This window comes from Mus caroli, chromosome 1 (genome assembly GCF_900094665.2).
Source record: "Mus caroli chromosome 1, CAROLI_EIJ_v1.1, whole genome shotgun sequence".
In the NCBI taxonomy this organism is placed as follows: domain Eukaryota; kingdom Metazoa; phylum Chordata; class Mammalia; order Rodentia; family Muridae; genus Mus; species Mus caroli.
This window is the reverse complement of record NC_034570.1, coordinates 8,872,592-8,891,868: the sequence shown is the minus strand read 5'-3', so window position 1 is coordinate 8,891,868 and position 19,277 is coordinate 8,872,592. Positions and strand designations below refer to the sequence as shown.

At 39.7% G+C, this 19,277-nt stretch overlaps 1 protein-coding gene across 3 annotated transcripts in view; it reads left to right on the top strand.

The window, feature by feature from the left end:
* Positions 1-19,277, top strand: part of Slco5a1 (solute carrier organic anion transporter family member 5A1) — a 127,444-nt gene that overhangs the window by 67,590 nt on the left and 40,577 nt on the right. For 2 of the 3 annotated variants that reach the window (XM_021174954.2, XM_029475795.1), the window contains exon 5: positions 5,088-5,252. The exons of the other annotated variant lie outside the window; for it this stretch is intronic. In XM_021174954.2, coding sequence (XP_021030613.1) covers positions 5,088-5,252 — 165 coding nt within the window. The remainder of the gene's footprint in view (positions 1-5,087; positions 5,253-19,277) is intronic. 3 annotated transcript variants of the gene reach the window in all.

Genomic DNA, 19,277 nt, shown 5'->3' with positions numbered 1-19,277 from the left:
CTTGGTCATGATGTTTTGTCCAGGAATAGAAACCCTGACTAAAACACTATCAAATGATTAAAGCCCTGATTATTGTCATCATCACTCCACACCTCTGTCTCTTGGTCTTCACAGCATCTTTGAGTGTATAATGGCACTCTACATATGGCACCAAGGAATGAATCTAGAATATATTCTGTAGTATTAAACAATAGATACTTGGTTGTAAATCTATAGATTTAGCAACTTCTTGTCCAACTCACTTTTTGTTTTGTTTTGTTTTGTTTTGGTTTTTTGAGACAGGGTTTCTCTTTATAGCCCTGGCTGTCCTGGAACTCACTCTGTAGACCAGGCTGGCCTCGAACTCAGAAATCAGCCTGTTTCTGCCTCCCAAGTTCTGGGATTAAAGGCATGCGTCACCACGCCCGGCCCAATTCACTTATTAAAGCTATGCTTTTGAAGTAGTTTTGGATAAACATAAAGGCTTTGGGAAGGCGCACAGAGTCCTGGTGACTTGGTGACTGGTAGTGAGTCTCCGATGATAATTACCATTCCTGGAAGCCGCAGCCAGGCTTGCTGACTCATCATACTCACTGGTGCTTCCCTAAGTGCAAGGACGTTGTCCTTCATGACCACTGGGCAGTCATCGAAACTCAGAAATATGCAGTCAACTATTTCAACTATCTATATCACAGGCCTGTCTTCCCAGTGATGCCCTTAATGTTAAAGGTCCAACACAGGAGCACTTATATTTAATTTGGGGGTCTCCCTCCACCTTGGTCAGATTCTCATCTTCGTGTTCTTCGTGATCTTAATCTTTTCTCAAAAGTATAGGCTGTTATCTTTGTAGAATATTGCTTAGTTGGGGTTTGATGTTGTCTTCTGATTTATGCACTTCTAAAGGCTTAGCACAAAAATAATGATATGCTAATTATACTCTAACTGGGCACATAGCATTAATTTGCCCATTAATCCGGTTGATTAACACTTTGATCCCTGAATAAAGTTACATTTGCTAGATTTCTCCATGCAAAATTAGTAGAGTGCAGTAAATCAATACATAATTTATTAATGCTTTGTAAATATTTCATGTTTGAGGCTACATAAGATCAGTGAACTCCCATTAGTCATAGCCATCATGCTTTGTTACGTCACAATATAACATCAGCAAACATGGAAATAGTTTCTAGAAGATATCATGGGCTTGGTTTTGTCACAATGTAATCAACAGCTCATCTGTATGTGACTTCATTTCATATTTGAATATCTGTATGTAACAGCTACTGCTTTGAGATCATGCCAAATGCCTGTAACTCAGGCCTAGAGTAAGCATCTTTGCTGCATGTATTTTCTCCTGAGCTCATTCATTGCAGTCACCTGCAATTAGGGATACCACAGGCAGCCCCTTGGCGGATTCTTATTTGACCCTTTCTGCTTTGGAGGTAAAGCCTGTATAGACATGGTTGGCCCTCAACTAATGGTTCTTGTGTCTGAGCCTCCTAAGTACTGGGATTATAGGTATAAGGCGTCGTGCCTGATATTAGGGATCTTTAAAATAAGCAAGATCACCAACAGAACACATAATGAGAAAACTCTGACAAACTATTGTGACAAAGACCCACCTTTACTGTGTCGGAGCTGAACATGTTTTCAACTTCTGCCAGGAAAGGGAGTGTGGATGACTTACTGCCTTGAGTGCGGTTGTATAAGTTCATCAAGTGTTAATTTTAGGCTTACAAGTAAATTTTAGCAAAAAATAAATCTGCCAGTACAATCCACAAATAACGATGATTGGATATATATTATTTCTGTTGGATTTTCACCAAATTCTTTTAGCATCTATCGAGCTCAGAAGATCCCAGTCCATTGAAGTAATTTTTCACCGTCAATATTTTCTGATTATATTTTGTGTATTCTTGTCTCCCAACTCTGAAGTCAGACATTTTTCTGTTCCTTTTAGTAGAAAATGACTTTTAGAAACCAAGAGCTGGGTGATGGGTTGGGCTCATTCCTACTGCAGTATCATTATGTCAGTCTTGTTTGCAACAATGGTGCAAATAACATGGATACACTCAAACACATGCACTCACCTTATGTGTGTATGTGTGCACCTGTTTACAACCTGTCAGCCAATCTATTATATCCTTTATTTATCTGTTATAAATCATCTGTCAACCTGTTCTGTCTATCTATCTATCTATCTATCTATCTATCTATCTATCTATCTATCTATCTAATCATCTATCTATCCATCATATCTATTTACCCATCCATCTATTATCATCTAATGCATCTCTCATTTCTGTATGTATCTACTCATCTAATTGGGTCATATGAGTACCTTCAGTTCTAATCTAGTACCTATCTTTCCACATTTCTAACTCCTTTTCTTACAGTTAGTGATCTGATTTACATCATTCTTCAATGTAATTATTAGCTCAGTTTCTTTATGTAAAAAATACTTAGTGGTACCAGCCCAAGACATAGCTCTAAATCCTTTTACTCCGTTAGGGCATTTGGGCAAAACACTCAACCCCAATCAGTGGGTATGTAGAGTGAAAGAAAGTTATTGGAAGTCTAAACTTCGGCAGTTCTTCTTAAGTAACAACCAACTTTATTTTTATTTATTTATCCAGTAAATTTTTTAATGAGATAAGAGAATATTCATATATATGCATATTTTCTTACCGTTGAAGCTAAAATACCATTTTATCAAACCAAATGTCTCTAAAAGACGTTTATATGGAGACATGGCTCAGAGGGTTTGCAAGCATACGCAGGTGGAAAGATGGTTCAGTGTGTTCCAAGCACATTGAGCTCTTGCAGAGGGCCAGCATTCGGTTCCCAGGCTCTGTGCAAATACATGCCTACGCCTCCAGCTCCAGCTCCAGCTCCAGATACTGCTGCTCTCCAAGGACACCTGCCCTCATGTGCATTGCTTACACAAAGTAAGACATATGCAATATACACAGTGAAAAATAAATGTATCGTAAAATGAAAAGCCAATTTGAGATAATGATTATGACTTAAAGCATTCTTGGGATACAAATGTTACCATGCCGTGCTTTAAACTTCCCTTCTCCTAGATGTTTTAGATTCAATATTTGTCTTTTAACATGCCAGTTAAATTTAGCTAGAATCTTTGAGTGGTGATAATCTTAACTTACCAACTTACAATCTGATGTTTAATTTAAGGTTTACAGGGAAACTTATGAAAAGGTTTAGTTGTTTTGCTTTGGTGTGCTTATGTTAAAGGTCAAGTGTGCATGTTAGCTCCCTCTAAAATCGTAAATGTCATAAGGTTCGATAAGACCAGAACATTACATTTAACTACATGTTGAAATGATGTTAGCTAATACTCTCTATTTCCTAAGTTTTAGTTTCTGGTGAGTGGGAGGCTATGAATTATAGTATCAATAAAAGCCCACCAATCCTAATGGAATAACTTTATTACGTTGTAACGTAAGAGCTAAGGTACAACAATTATACAAATAGGTATCCATTCATTCTGCAAAAATGAAAAATACAGAAGTTTATAAGATACAGAATGTTCTTTTGTTCTCCTCCCAACCTCCATCAGGATTCCACAATTTAATCCCTTAGGAATTTGGTATTAATGCATTAAGAAGTCTTTATTTGATCTATGAATGCATTCTCTTGTTTAATTTTTACTTAAACATGACTATACACACATATTTATGTGTGTTTCTGTAGCTCACTTTACTTATCATTACAATACTTTTTGCAACTCTTTTGTGCTAGCACACACAGCTGTTTCAATTTTAATGATCACTTCATATTCACTTGTATGGCTATACCATACTTTGTTTGAACATTTCTCATTGATGGCTATTTAGCTAGCCCACGTTTTAATGATGTTGTGTCTGTAGCATATTCTGTTAAGTAAATAACCAGGTCTAAGGATGAGGGCTTTCTCCTCGACAGGCTGCCCAGGAGGTGCTGAGCTTCACCTTCAGGCTGTCTCTCCCTTTAGGACCTCATGGCCTTTTGTACTTCAATCTAAAGTACCTGGGAGTGCCTGACCTGATGTCATCATGCCTCGCCACTGCTTTAACTATGAATATTTCCTGTTTCATAAACGAGGCTGAAAGACCAGATGCCCAACCTGTTGCTCTGCTGTTGGGCATCTGCAATGTGGGAACAAAGACTTGTCAACTCTGAAATGCATCTTGGGTTTAAGAGATGGCTCAGCTGTTAAGAGTGCTTGCTACTTTTTCTGAGGACTCAAGTTCAGTTCCTGCTTTCATTTTGGGTGACTTAACAATTGCCAGTAACTCCAGCTCCAGGGGATCTATTATATATACTTTTCTGGATTCCTAGAGCACCCATATACACCTATGCATACACGGACAGTCTCTCTCTCTCTCTCTCACACACACACACACCACACACACACACACACACACACACACACACACACACACACACACACACGTGCGTGTAAATAACAAATTGAGTTTTAAAAGGAGAAATGTCTCTTTTCAGGAAAGAGGTGGTTGGGTGAACTGGAAACTATAATGTTGGATTAGCTCACAACTGCTTTGTATATTAAGGAAACTTTTGGGTCTTAACAGAAAATGTGTTTTAATTAATGAGAAAAGCGAGTAATTAATTGAAACTTTTTAAAATATAGGTGTCATATGCTGTATAACGTTTATGAAGCTGTTTGTATCTGGGTATGCTTTTAGATGCTATTTTCTTCATTATTTTGGTTTTTGAATTAGAAGAACCAGGATGGTTTCAAGTGTCATCAGAAGCAGGGGTAATGATGGTGCACACCTTTAATCCTAACATTTGGCAGGCAAAGGCAGGTGGATCTCTTGAGTTTGAGGCTATCCTGGTCTACAGAGTAGATTCCTGGATAGCCAAGACTACACAGAGAAACCATGTCTCAAACCACCCCATCTCCACAAAAACCAAAACAAATCAAACCCAAAGCCAGTCATCAGAGCTTCCTATTGTTACTTTCTTGTGGAGAAGGTTGCCCGAGGACTATTTTCAGTTCATTAAAAGCAAAGAGTCTCAGTTTTCTTTTGTTTTCCATCCCTTGTTTGTAACACTCATGTATTACTTCCTTCATTTTGTAGACCTACCAAGAGCAGCTGTCAGGATCTTAAGCAACATGACATTCCTTTTTGTGAGTCTGTCATACACAGCTGAGAGTGCCATTGTCACCGCTTTCATTACCTTCATCCCCAAGTTCATCGAGTCACAGTTTGGTATCCCAGCTTCCAATGCCAGCATCTATACTGGTAAGGCACTGCCGCTAGGGCTGCTTATAAGCATGGCCATTGTGTCCGTAGGTTGGAATAGAGGGTCTAGGTCACACTCAAGTGCTCACACATGCGCTGCTGCCCCTGCTGCCCCAGAGTTTGTGATGGGATGTGCTTTGATTTTGATTGTATTCATGTGATATATTCATTATCTGTGTTTTGAAATGGGAGAATATTGGATATTTATGGTTTTTTTGTGGATCTTGATTAAACGGAATAAAATAAGTGGTGAGGTTCAAATTTAGATTTGTATTAATCTTCTTTGGATTAGCATGGATCTTAATGTGTTAAGTGAATAAGTTGGTGATTTAAAATTCAGATCAGTTCCATGGCTTCAGGGTTTTCCATCCCTGAATAGATTTCAGTTGAGTTACTGAAGATGCATGGCATTAAAAAGACACTGTGTGAACTTGATTTCAGTTGTTCTGTGCTCAGTCAAGCTGACTTTTTAGAAGTCTTTGATATGTGTACTTATAGGATTGAATACTCAAACCTTATTGAATAGTAAGTATAATACTTAGTAATGTGGGAAAGCTGATTCTCAGTTTTGGGAGAACTACAATGTTATGTAATATCATGAATACTCCCTTAGTGGTAATAGAAACGGCCAATGACTGTACACAGAGACTTAATTTATTAATAGCAGACAATTAAATATTTTTGAATAATAGTGAGTTTAAATAAGTAGTAATTTTTTACACAGCTTGGCTTCCTATTCCTACATTTAAACCCAACATGCTTGAATTATCTAAAAATAAACAGAAAAAAAATTCTATAAAAAGAGAAGGTGATCTGAAATATCTGCTTCAGTTTGTATTTTATAAAGGCATCCAAATTGGTCATGTGTCCATAGTTATAATCTGTTTAATAAGTAGTATATGGCTGCAGACTGCTATAACTTGTGAGTTAAAATATATTTTGCTCTTCTTCCTTTCCAAAATGCTTTCCTTTTTGATGTGACATCCCTAGATCATGTTTCAGCGTGGCTAACAGAAAATCAAAGGCCCCTGTTGTAGTTCTTACACTGGCCTTTGTTGAACAGTGATTTGTGGACAGGGGAACTAAGATCTTTAGGGATTGGGTTCTAAGCTGAAGAATACTTGCACACAGACTAAGTTTCAGTATAAAAAGGGCTGACCAGGAAGAAGGTGCCTAGCCAAGTGAGTCCAGTGCTTGCTGTGTTAGGCAGAGTGCTGCAGGGTTGGTCACCCCAGCTCTCCATCCTCAGTCACCCTGTCAGCATGTTCTGTAAGACTCCCAAGGGAGACTCAGGAGGCATTTGTCTCCAGGCTTGTTTGACTACAAAACGCAACCTTCTGTTTACTCATTGCCATAGACTATCATTGTTATTTTCATATTTATTGTTTGTGTGTGACACTGTCTCAGTATTTCGTTCCACTTGTTTTGCAACCGATCTCACTGCACAGCTTGGGATGGCCTGGAACTTGTGAACCTACTGCCCAGCCCTCTATGTGCAGAGATCGTGTCTATGTGAACCATCACAGCTCACAGAAACTTGTCTTTCTGTTTTTTCTTTGGTAAAATGTGGGGACACAGTCATGTGTGTCTCTATTTCAGACATACTAAAAAGTACAGAGCTGTCTGGGTCATCCCTTAGTCCTCCTGTGCACGGTGTTCATTCCAGGGCAGTTTGCAGTTTGCAGCAGCTGAAGAGAATTGAATGTGGATCAATGGGGCCATCTCTTAAATGCAGGTAGAGAAGAGACTAGCTAGATGATTCTTTGAGGTAAAATGGAGGAAAACTTTTACAGTGTGATCTGGAGGGTTGGGTCTCTATCAGCAAGGTAGAGACACTTGTCTACATGAGGCTAGCTCACAGAGGCTGTTTATTCCTCCATGACACAACTCCGGGATGAGGGAAGCCACATAACTAAGTGCATTTCCATTATGGTCACAGCACTCATCAGTGTCCATCCTTTGTCATCTGTTTTAAAATGATGGCTTGTGTGTTTCACAGAGTTCACAATCTCCTGTGTTTCCCAGTGGCATTGAAAAGAGAAGGTACTTCCTCTTGGTCATCGTCATTTGCTTCATAGACAAGAAGTAAATTCAAGAAAAATTCCGGTTGGCTAGGAGCAGAAGAGGTTTATTAAGTCACAGTGAGACTAAAAGCAGAGGTTTCTTTAAAGCTCTTCTTGGGCTTTTTCCTTGCCGTGAATCACTTCGTTCTTAGCCTCTGAACACAGATTTTAATTTTTAAAAACACTTTGGGGGTTCCTTGTTGTTGTTTTTGCTTTCTGAAGCCCTTCCTATAAATGCAAAGTGAAATGGAAAATCATGAATTTTTTTTCTGAAAAAAATTTTTTTACAATAGTGTTAATTTCTTTCTTTTTCTTTTCTTTTTCTGAGATTTCTTTGCTTGTTATGTATACAGTGTTCTGCCTGCAGGCCAGAAGAAGGCACCAGATTACATTCTAGATGTTTATGTGGTTGGTGAGAATTGAATTCAGGACCTCTAGAAGAGCAGCCAGTACTCTAAACCTCGGAGCCACCTTCCTAGCCTTAGTGTTAATTTCTTAACTGACAAAGTTTTCAAATTTAAATTATTCTTTCATGGTTATTGATTGACTGGACCCAGGGTATCATGTATGCTGGAATGCCCTCCACCACTGAGCTATATACCAGACTAATCTTTTATTTTTGAAAAATTATTTTGATAACTATCTCAACCCAACTACCTCACTGCCTGTGATTTCACAATGAAAGCAAAGTGACCGGAAGGTCAAGGTCAGCTTGGGACATATGAGACCTTATCTCAAAATCAGGATATTTGCCTATCTAATTTGAGGTTATGGATAGCTAATTATTTCATTGCTTTGATATCCATAATGGATCTAGAGTCAGGTAGGATAAACCTCGGGGCGTGCTTACGAGAGGATCTCTAGATTAAGTGTGGAAGGAGAGCCCACATTAACTCGGGTAGCACCATTCCTTGGTCTGGGGTCCTGGACCAACTAAATGAGAAAGTAAGCCACTCATGAGCGTTCATCTCTCTGCTGGTAGAAATAACATAACCAGCTGCCTCAAACGCCTGCCATGGTGACTCACCATGGTGAACTGCACCCTCAAATTGTGAGCCAGAATAACTTCTTCTTACATTGATATCATCAGTTATTTCATCATAGTAATGACACAATACAGCATTTCTTATATATACTATATATACATTGTTAATAGCTGTGTTAACTAACACAGTATTATATTGTATAAATATATATACAGTGTTAACTGTATTAACTAACACAGTGTTATATTGTAGTGTCTTTCCTCTATAGGGAAAATCACTTTCCCTAATGAACTTAACACAGTCACTTTGCCCAAGTGTATGCTAACACCCACATATGCACATGTATGCAGCAGGTCGAGTGCCAACTCTCAGTACAATAAACAAGGAAAACCAGAAGCAGTTTTGGGACTCCTAGTTATTTGGATTCTGAAGGCTCTTACTGTGCTCACACAACACACCATGTCTTAATTTCGCTTGAGTTAATCCTACTGTGTTTGGTTATGTCTGAGATATTGAGAGTTTATTTGTTTCCAGCTTTCAGAGAGGACATTCTTTTTAGTGTTTTAAACTGCAAGACTTGTATAATTTAAAAATAAGAGCCATAAGCAAAGGCCACTGAGAGAAGCTTCGAGCCCACTGTGGCTCCCTCCCATCCTTTCCTCCTTCAGAAGCTGCTTGCACTGCTTTACCCTGCTTCTGTTTCTGTTTGACTACATAGATTTACCTACATATAAATTGTTAGTAAGTATGCATATACTATATGATAATTTTATTATTTTATTTTTGAGATTATAATTTTCCCTTTCCTTCCTCCAAAGTTTTCCCTCCTTGTTCTCTTTCAAACTCATAGCTTCTATGTGTATATGTATATATATTCATTAGGATTATATAATATTCCTAAATATAAACTGATCATTCTGTATAATATCATCCTATGCATGTTCTTAAGCCTGATCATTTGGTATTGGAGAAGCAGTTGGTGTGCTCTTCCCTGGGGAAGACTATTTCTTCCACTCTCAGCACTCCTTCATTGCCTACACTATCCCTTAGTTGTGTAGGATTGAGGCCTCATGAGCTTGCCCTGTCCACTGTGACATTCCTATTGGTGTCATGCTTATAAGCTCAGGCCTAGGCGGCTGTGTTGGCAGGACTTTATGGGTGTAGCTTCTGAGGTTACTAGAAGATACAATCTCACCTCTAAATCCCTTGTTTTTTGGCTTTTAGGATCTATTCGCCTTTTCTGCAATGTTGCCTGAGGCCTAGGAACTGTTTTGTAGGTGTTTCTGTGGGACTGGGCTCCACAACTCTGCATTTTGATTGGTTGTGGTTCTATACAGGGGTCTCCATCTATTGTAAAGAGGAGTTTCCTTGGTGAGGGGTGAAGACTACACTTATCTGGGGTTATAAGAACAAATATTTAGAATGTAGTTAGGAATGTACATATAGGTTCTCCTCCAAGACCCATCACTTCATTAACTCTGGGTAGTCAATTAGGTTTCCAGAATCAGGAATAGTTTTCCTCTTGTGGTGCAAATCTAATTGAGAGTTATTGGTTACTTCCAAAGCATGCATGCCACTATTGTACCCTTAGGATTGTACCATACTGGTCATTATCATGGTTCACAGGGGTCATAGCTGGGCAGGACTGCTGGTCACTTTCCTCCTTTGGAAGCTTGAACATACATCATTTGATACTTAAGTTAGCATACAGAGCGATGGGCTTCAGGATGGCATTTTCATGCATTCTTCATTTTACTTTGTTCTTATCCACCCTGCCCCAACTCTTTTTTTTTTACATTTTTCTGTCCCCCTCTTGCTAATCCCCCAAATATCTTCCTCTTCTGCTTCTATGTGTTTCCTCTTCCCTTCCCTTAGGGTCTCTTTCTGTCTTCTCACAGTCCCCTTTCTACTTTCATCAAACACCCACAGAAGATTAGAGAAAAAGAGGCAGTAGAGGATAGAGTTGAATATCCCAGTTATAGGCAAGTCACTAAAGAAGCAGGTGCTTATTCAAGCATTGATGGCATCCAGTGCTGGCCTTACAGGCACATTCCGTCGTCTCTCATTCAAAAGTGATTTCTGTTAACACATAAAGAACATGTCCAAGGCTAACGAATACACTGGCTCTTAAGAGTAGACAAGAACTGCTTGTTACAGACAGGAAGTACTTTACTCTTTATATGAATAATAAAGCATGATAAGCCATTATTAGAAAGTGCAGCAATGCCCTTTCGTAACCTGAACCATTACAGGGTGGACCACAGGAAAGTCGCTTTGCTGGCAGCTCAGTTTCTGCTCAGGCTGTTTTTTTCCATCAGCCGCAGCAAAGCACAGAAGTCTGTCGCTATGTTACTTACCAGATTCTTCAAGTCATTGTACTGAAAGTCCTCTCTTAACTCTATTTGCAGAAAGATGATATAATTTGTTTGTATGTTGACTTAAGTGACTTTTAGAAACATTATAGGTATAAATTTCTCTTGTAGGACACTTAGTATAATTTGTTTTATATAAAGCAGTAGAAACATCTTTCTAAAAATTATGTAAAATATACACTATATAAGTATCAAATTCTTTAGGAGATACAAAAAGTAGAATGGATACTGTTACCGCATGAATTGTCTTAATGAGGTGGTTTCTCCCTCTGTAGGCCTGGCTGACCTGGGACTTGCTGTGGATAGTCACTGAAATGATGATATGAATACATTTAATCTTTCTATCACAGCATTTTTTTTCCATAAGTACTTTCCATGGTTGAAAATAGTAATTTGTACATTTTAAAAGGAATTTTGAGCTATAGGTAGAAAATTAGTCTAAAATCCTTTCATTGTTTAGATAAATGGAACTTAGAAGAATTGATTGTACATCAAATTTCTTTGATAAAAATATTTTTCTTTCTCTAGTAAAATCGAATACATTTTTCTACAGAAAACATTAACTTGAAATGCTTGGAAAATATCATCAATATAATTAACCAAATGTCATGATTTATACCTGTGGTTATGGAAGTCCTAATCCCCTGAGATGCAGAAAATATACTGGATTTTGAATCTTAACCCTGGGAAACCGGGTTTTGAACCAGGTGTGAGTCAGGTGGCTGTAATCTTAGCTCCTGGGAGGCTCCAGGAGGCTCCCAAGTTCCAGGCTAGTTTGTGATGCACAGACAGATCCCAGGTCTGGCACCTTCCCTTTCCAGTTAGAATTAGAACACTTGAGAGTTCATGCGGCATTATCCAGCTGTTGACTGATGTTACTTTTTGATTTATGCTCTGTAAACTAAGCACAGGAGAGATGGCCCTGTGTTAGGATCATAGGTTTGTTTGTGTGCTTGCTTAGTTTTGAGCATTAGAAAAGTCGAAGAGGGGAGATTCAACTAAGTGACTACCATGCTGGCCCAAACTGCTCCCAGTACCTGCTGCCTTGGGGACTGTTGGTCTCATAAACTAGAGGTCCAGAGATTGTGTTTGCACTCTCAGTAGCAGATTGGTAGAACTGAGAAAAGCTATGGAGCTGGGTGGTAGTGGTAGTGGAGGCACACAGGTTTAATCGTAGCATTCAGGGGGCAGAGGCAGGTGGATCTCTATGAGTTTGAGGCCAGTCTGGCCTACAGTGTGAGTTCCAGGACAGCCAGGGATACACAGGAAAACCCTGCCTTCAAAACAATCTAACTAACATCCATGAATATATACTTTCCTTTATGTCATACTGATCAGAACTTAAAACGCATCCAGTTGTAAGGGCAGCTGGGAGATAAAGCCAGTATTGCAGGTGACCATAAGTCAAGTATTGCTCTATAGTCTAGTGCCATATTCAGCCTACTGCTTGTTTTTGTGAACCAAACTTTATTAGAATGCGGTTATGTCCCCCATGTACACATGTTCATCACTGCTCTAGTTCTACAGCAGCTGAGGTAGATAGCAAAGTGCAAATCTGGCTTCCTGAGTCCTGCTCTAGAAGAAAGAAAAGTAGTCATCAGACGTTAAGATATGATCTTTGTCTTAGCTTCCTTCCAAATTCTATGATTAAAAACAAACAAACAAACAAACAAACAAGAGGCGCTGGAGAGATGGTTCAGCAGTTAAGAACACTGGATGCTCTTCCGGAGGACCTGGGTGTGATGCTCCATACCTACATAGCAGCTCACAACTGTCTGTAACTCCAGGTCCAGGGGATCCAATGCGCTCTTCTGGCCTCTGAGGGCAACACAGTGATTCACAGGAGTGCAACATGATTCACAGACATGCACACAGGCAAAAGCACTCCCATGCATATATTTTAAAGAAGAGGTAAATAAGTAAATAATATATGAACAATAAAAACCAATAGTCAACAAATTAAATTAATAAAAAAAAATCTTGAGCCAGTTACCTGATGAAATAATGATTTTACAAAGGTCAAACACTGAAGATGAGTCTCTAGCTTGTATGTTCCAAAACTAAGTATAGACAAGGTCAGAGCACTAATGGAAGGAAAGCAAAGAGAAGAGAAGAGAAAAGAAGAAAAGAAGAGAGGAGAGGGGGAGGACAGAATAGGGGAGGGGAGAGGAGGAAAAGAGAGGGGAGGAGAGGGGAGGAGAACAGAGGGGAGAATAAGGGAGGGAAGAGGAGGAGAGGAGAGGGGAGGGGAGGAGAGGAAGGGGAAGAGAGGAGAGGAGGCAATTAGCTGAGAAATTGCAGATGGATGCTGATGCTTCCTGGCCAGTGGCTACTCTCTGTAAGTCTAAGTTACTAATGCCGGCAGCCTATGTTCTCACAGGGTTGTTGTTCTTTATGGATGCATGCTCCAACCATGGCGTTTCTAGAGTATGTTTTTGTCCTGAATCAGCTTTGTTATTAGAAACCTTAGAGCGAAGCTTTCATTACCTAGTGCAATTACGCACGGCAAGCAAACCTGCATCTTGGAATAAGCAGTTCAGTGAGTACCCGTCAGGTCTGATTGTTTTCCTCATCGGTTTCTGACTTGCCTGGAGTTCTTATGAGCTCTATGTTGGATTGTTTCACTAGAACAAAGGAAGATGAGTGACTTTTGAGGTTTCTTTGAGTTATCAAATTTTCTGAGTTGTGGTACGTCTGGGTTCTGTTCAGGGATGGGTAAGATCGGTAAGTGGGGTGTGACTTAAGCCTCCCTCTCTTCCTTTGCTTTGACTGAAATGACCCTTTGTCAGTGAGACTTCAGCCTGATTAAATGTGCCTCTGCTCTCTCCATGCTCGCTTCTCTTATAGTGCTGAGAATAATTTTCACTGAAATTCTTTTCACCTCCTATCATTTGGGACAACTTGCTTGGTTATTAACTTATTATTTTGCCATGTTAGACTGTAAAATTCTTGCTAGTTTTGTTCGCCATATATCTCCAGTTTAAAATAGTTCCTGCTGCATAGTTGATGTTCAAGAAAGGGTTCCTAGTAAATATTTAAATACTAAATGATTTGTTAACATTTATTAGGTGACTAAATTAAAAGTTATAATCTTGTAAGTTCTCCAAAAGTTACACTTAACAATATTCCTGCAAATGATGCACAAATAATTTTTTTTGGGTAAAGTTCTACTTAAATAGTTTAGAGGCTAGAGATACACCATGATAAATGGATGTATGGAAGGTCATGGCTAACCTGCTAAGAACACCCTCCCCCTAAGATCCGACAATGTCAAATAAGTCTCACCTGCTAATTTACTCCACTCAGGATTCTTGTCGGGAATGAAGACGGAAAAGGATGTCTGTTTACAGGTTTCAATTTTTTATGGAGAAAATTCCAAGACTTCCATTAGAAAAGCTACTCTAACCTTGCTACTAACTGTGCTCAGTAGGGTTGCAAGACCTAAGAGAAAGAGATTCCAATCAAACAAAGGGAAGGGTCCCATAAACACTAGCAGGAATGAATGATGTTCTTAGGAATAGCACTTAACAAATGTATGCAAAGCTTGCATTTTGAAAGTATAACATATTGTTTAAGAAAACACTGGTCACATGGGCAGAGGAGCAACTGTAAAATCTTTTCATGCAAAACAGAGATCGACCATAGTTACAACACACAGGATTCTGAAAGTTGGAAGGTAGAATTTGTGTTCTCACCACAAAATGCATGCCACATAATGTATGTTAATTGGCTTAATTTAGTCATTGAACAGTATATACATATTTTGAGACAAGATACAATACATAATAAATGTATACAACTTAGAAAGCTAGACAATTAATGACTGTTTAAAGGTTACAGAAAATACATCTTAGAAGAAATCCACTTTATATTCAAAGATTGGAGGACTTAGTATTGTTCAGGAGTCAGTACTCCTCAAAGTGACCACTAGATTCAGTGATGACCCCATCAAACTTTCCTAATAATCAAGACGGTATAGTGTCTTAGTCAGGGTTTCTATTCCTGCACAAACATCACGACCAAGAAGCAAGTTGGGGAGGAAAGGGTTTATTCAGCTTACACTTCCATACTGCTGTTCATCACCAAAGAAGTCAGGGCTGGAACTCAAGCAGGTCAGAAAGCAGGAGCTGTTGCAGAGGCCATGGAGGGATGTTCCTTACTGGTTTGCTTGCCTCCCCTGGCTTGCTCAGCCTGCTCTCTTATAGAACCAAGACTACCAGTCCAGAGATAGTCCCACCCACAAGGGGCCTTCCCCCCTTGATCACTAATTGAGAAAATGCCTTACAGTTGGATCTCAGGGAGGCATTTCCTCAACTGAAGCTCTTTTCTCTGTGATAACTCCAGCTGTGTCAAGTTGACACAAAACTAGCCAGTAGAGTATGGTATTGGCTTAAAGGAGACAGAAATATTAAGGAAATCGAATTGAGAACCCAGAAACAAATTTATGCACCTCTGACCAACAGATCATTCCCATGTATTGTGTATGTTCATGTATGTGCATGTGTGTGGGTACACATGCATGCATGTACGTACGCATGTTGGCTGGAGGTTGGTTTTTTTTTGTGTGTGTGTGTCTTCCTTAATCATTCTCCACTTTGTTTACTAAGGCAAGGTCTATCACTGAACCTAGAGCTTGCTGATTGGATAGTGTGGTTCAGAGGCTCTTGACTTTCCTAATGCTGCAACCCTTTAATACAGTGCCTCATGTCATGGTGATCTCCAGCATACAATTATTTTCATTGCTACTTCAGAACTATAATTTTGCTACTTCTATGAATTGTAATGTAAATATATTTTGGAGCTAGAGGTTTACCAGAATGGTTACGACCCACAGACTGAGAACCAGTTGTCATCTTTCCCTGGAGATCCCATGACCTCCTGAAGAATTACATGTGGGCTGCCAGGCCTGCCTATCCTTATTTTGGGGTGGGGTGGATCTGAACTTTAGCCCTTGGATTTGTGTGACAAGTAATTTATCCACTGAACTATTTGCTCTACCACAATCAACAGGTTGATTAGGGTACCAGCACTATTCATTGTAAGGAGTGAATAGCCTTTTTAACAACTGATTCTGGAACAAACAGGTAGCTTCATGAGGAAGAATTAAATGCACTCCCATATTATATTAAATAAATGCAAGGTGGCTCAAAGTATAACCTAAAAGGCTTATAATATTCCTAGAAATAGGCACGCATATGAATCATTGTGGTCTTAGACTAAGCAATGTGGGCCATGGGGAAAAACAAAAAAAATGGGTTTTATTAGTGTTAAAACTTTTGTATCAAAGGACACCATCAAGAAAGTAAATATATATACACCTTAGGACAAGGAAAATGTTTTCGAAATATATTATCATTGGTGTCTACAATAGTTCAAAACTTCCAGAAAAATAAGCCAACTTTAAGAAATGAGGAAAAGCTATGAATAGACATTTGTCCAGAGAAGGTATACAAATGGCCAAAACAAGTGCAGGGAAAGACAACTGATCCAGTTAGTAACCAGAGAAATGCAGATCAAAGCCACAATGATCTACAGACCCTATAGCATACCGACATGTTTGGCCACATCAAATATTACCTTTTAAAACTTGGTACAAAAGTGGAAGAATGGAGTGAAATCCTTATGCACGGTTGGTGGGAACATCTGGAGTCCTCTGGAGAATAGTTTAATGCATCTTCAAACACATGACCTGGAAACTCCTTTTCTAGCCCTGTTTCCAAAGAAATGAAACTTATGGCCACACTAAACAAGATAAATAAATACATGAACTTTCACAACAGTGTTATTAATAATATCCCCAATGTGGCCATAGCCTTAGAGTTCATCACATGATGCATGGAAAAAGAACAAGGTATGAATAGTACCTTGGCCCTAAGGAGAGATGAAGAGCAAAGCCTTGAAAACCTGCAAAGTGGCCCTGTGCTCAAGTCCCAGCATCCTCCAAAGTGTGGAACTGTATGGTTCATAGGCAAATTCTATACTGTGTGATGTACAGCTCAGTGAAGTTGTCTTTTTTTTTGTTTTTTAAATGAGGAGTTGGGGAGATGGCTTGGCATTTAACAGTGCTGGCTGCTCTTCTAGAGGATCCAGGTTTATTTCCCAGCACCTGTATGGTGGCTCATAACTGCTTGTAACTCCAGTTCCAGGGGATTTGATGCCCCATGCTGATCTTGGCCAGTAGTAGGTGGACACTTGACCACTGACACACGTGCAATAATAACTCCTCCCTATTTTTTCCTGGAGCCAGGGGATAAAGGGATGTAAACAAGCAGACACCTGAAGGCAAAAATTCATACACATAAAATAAGAGATAATAAAAAAATGAAGGAAAAATTAAAATGCATTCAAAGCAGTGATTGGACTTTAGCCCAAAATGACAATGCTGGTCTCCCATGTGGACCTGATGGAATAAATACAATAATATACTTTTGAACAAAAAATTTCTATCAGGTCTTTGTGAGAGGGCATTTAAGTGGGCATGGTTTAGGTGTGTCAACTTTTTAAAAATTCCACCCCCTGCCCTTGATGAAGAGAGTTTTAAAACTCTGTTCCTCCCGAGGGTGGTGGTGGTGGTGGTGGTGGAAGGCCTTGTCAGGTTTCCAGCTGAGCTCCTGGTGGGCGGGGAGGTGCTCAGTTTTCTGGAAGGGAAAGCTCTGAGAGCTACAGGACTTGGACAAGAGTGAACAGAGAACAGCTGAAAATTGCTGACAGAAAGTAGATCTTGCCTGAAGGGCCTTCTCAGAGGGCTTTGCATTTGGCACAGGCCCAAACCTGTACCACGAACAAGAACTGAGTGCAGCAACCTGATGCTTGCAACTTATTTTTGATAACTGAAAACGTTAACGAGCTCCTGTTACTGTCCTGTGAGATTCCCTCTACAAAAGGCCCAGGTCGCCCCCACCCCACCCCCACCCCTGTCACTATTTGCTTGATGTTCTTTTCCTCCTATTTCCCAGAACCAGGAGATGAAGTAGATATCTAAGCATTTTCCCATTGCAAGTGATGTTGCTTTCTGGTTTTAGTACATCCATGCAGAAAGCTGTTCTAGGTGTTTAAGGTATAAAAGCTGAAACCATATTTATTCTGTTTGATTTTGGGGTCCCTGCGACTACACAGCGAGGCACATTCATGTGTGATTTCATCTGATTTGTCAGAGACCCGCAATGAAGACAGGGTTCTCTTCTCCCTGAATGTTCCTTTGCGTCACCTCTCCTCCGGTGTCTAAGTCTTTGAATCCCTGAGACTGGGCTTCTCATATTTCTCTCCTACTGTACAGGTCTCACTATGTTAGCATGGCTGAAATGTGGGATGGTGAATGAGCTCTATTGGGCCTACGAGGATTAACATATGAGCCACATACAGGAATCTTCAGCCCAAAGGCAGTGTGGAGCTAAGATTCTGAGAGCCTTTTTAAATCATTCCAGCAAGGCCATGCTAGAACTCAAGAGCCAAGCTGCTAATCTACAGCCTTAAGTCCTCAAGAAAGTTCCTAAGGGAAGCTTGGACTGTGCCCTACCTACACTTACACACACACACACACACACACACACACACACACACACACACACACACGTACGTAAACACACTCACACATGCACACTTATACACATTCACATGTACATAAACATATTCTCACACATACTTATACACACTCACATGTACATATACACACTCATACACACACATACACACAAACACACACAGAGCCCTTCTTTGTCTGAAATTGAATGAGGTTTGAAGCCATATTATGGAATATGATGGATGCAAAGAAATATTTTGTTCTCTGTCTTAAAATAGCCTCTGAATTCTGAGTGAAGGATTCCATTGAGTAATTCAGATGCCACATGCAGCTACTTAATTGCCTCTGAAAAATTTCCACAACAGTGAGGATGAGACATTACAAAATGCAAGAGATGTGGGTATCTTACACTGCTATTATTTGTAGACTGATATCCAGTTTGGGAGAAGGTGAACTTACTGTGACCTTTATTCTTGGGTCATTTTAATATTTGCCAACATTGAGGTGTGGATTTTGCAAACAATATCTTTAGTTCTACTCTGGTGGTAATGGATACCTATTCTCTAAAAGAAGATGTTTGCAAGAGATGGTAGAAACCTTAAAAAGTAATTTATCCCAGGCAAGAGGAAGGGTTTTATTTTGCATTTTAAAATTAGTAGCATGGGCTTTTATAAAGTTCAGTAAGTCTTAGTTCACTTGTCTGCTCTGCCACACCAGTGTGGCATGGAGACAACACTCTCTTCACTCCCATCTGAGAGACCACGAGTAATGGCGTACTTGCTATATTGGCTACTTTTCTGTTGCTGTAGTGTTAAAATACTACAAGCAAAGCAGCTTGAAAGCAGAGAGAGTTTATTTTGGCTTATCATTCCAAAGGGATGAGAGTCCACAGCATCAGAGAGTAAACCTGGCAACAAGCCAAGTTTGTGCAGCAGGGGCATGAGGGAGAGAGGGCACACTGGGGATGGTGGGAGGCACCTCTCTGTGCTTGCCCTCAGTGGCCCACTTCCTCTAACAACGCTGCTCCTCTTTTTTTTTTTTTTTTTTTTTTTTTTCGAGACAGGGTTTCTCTGTGTAGCCCTGGC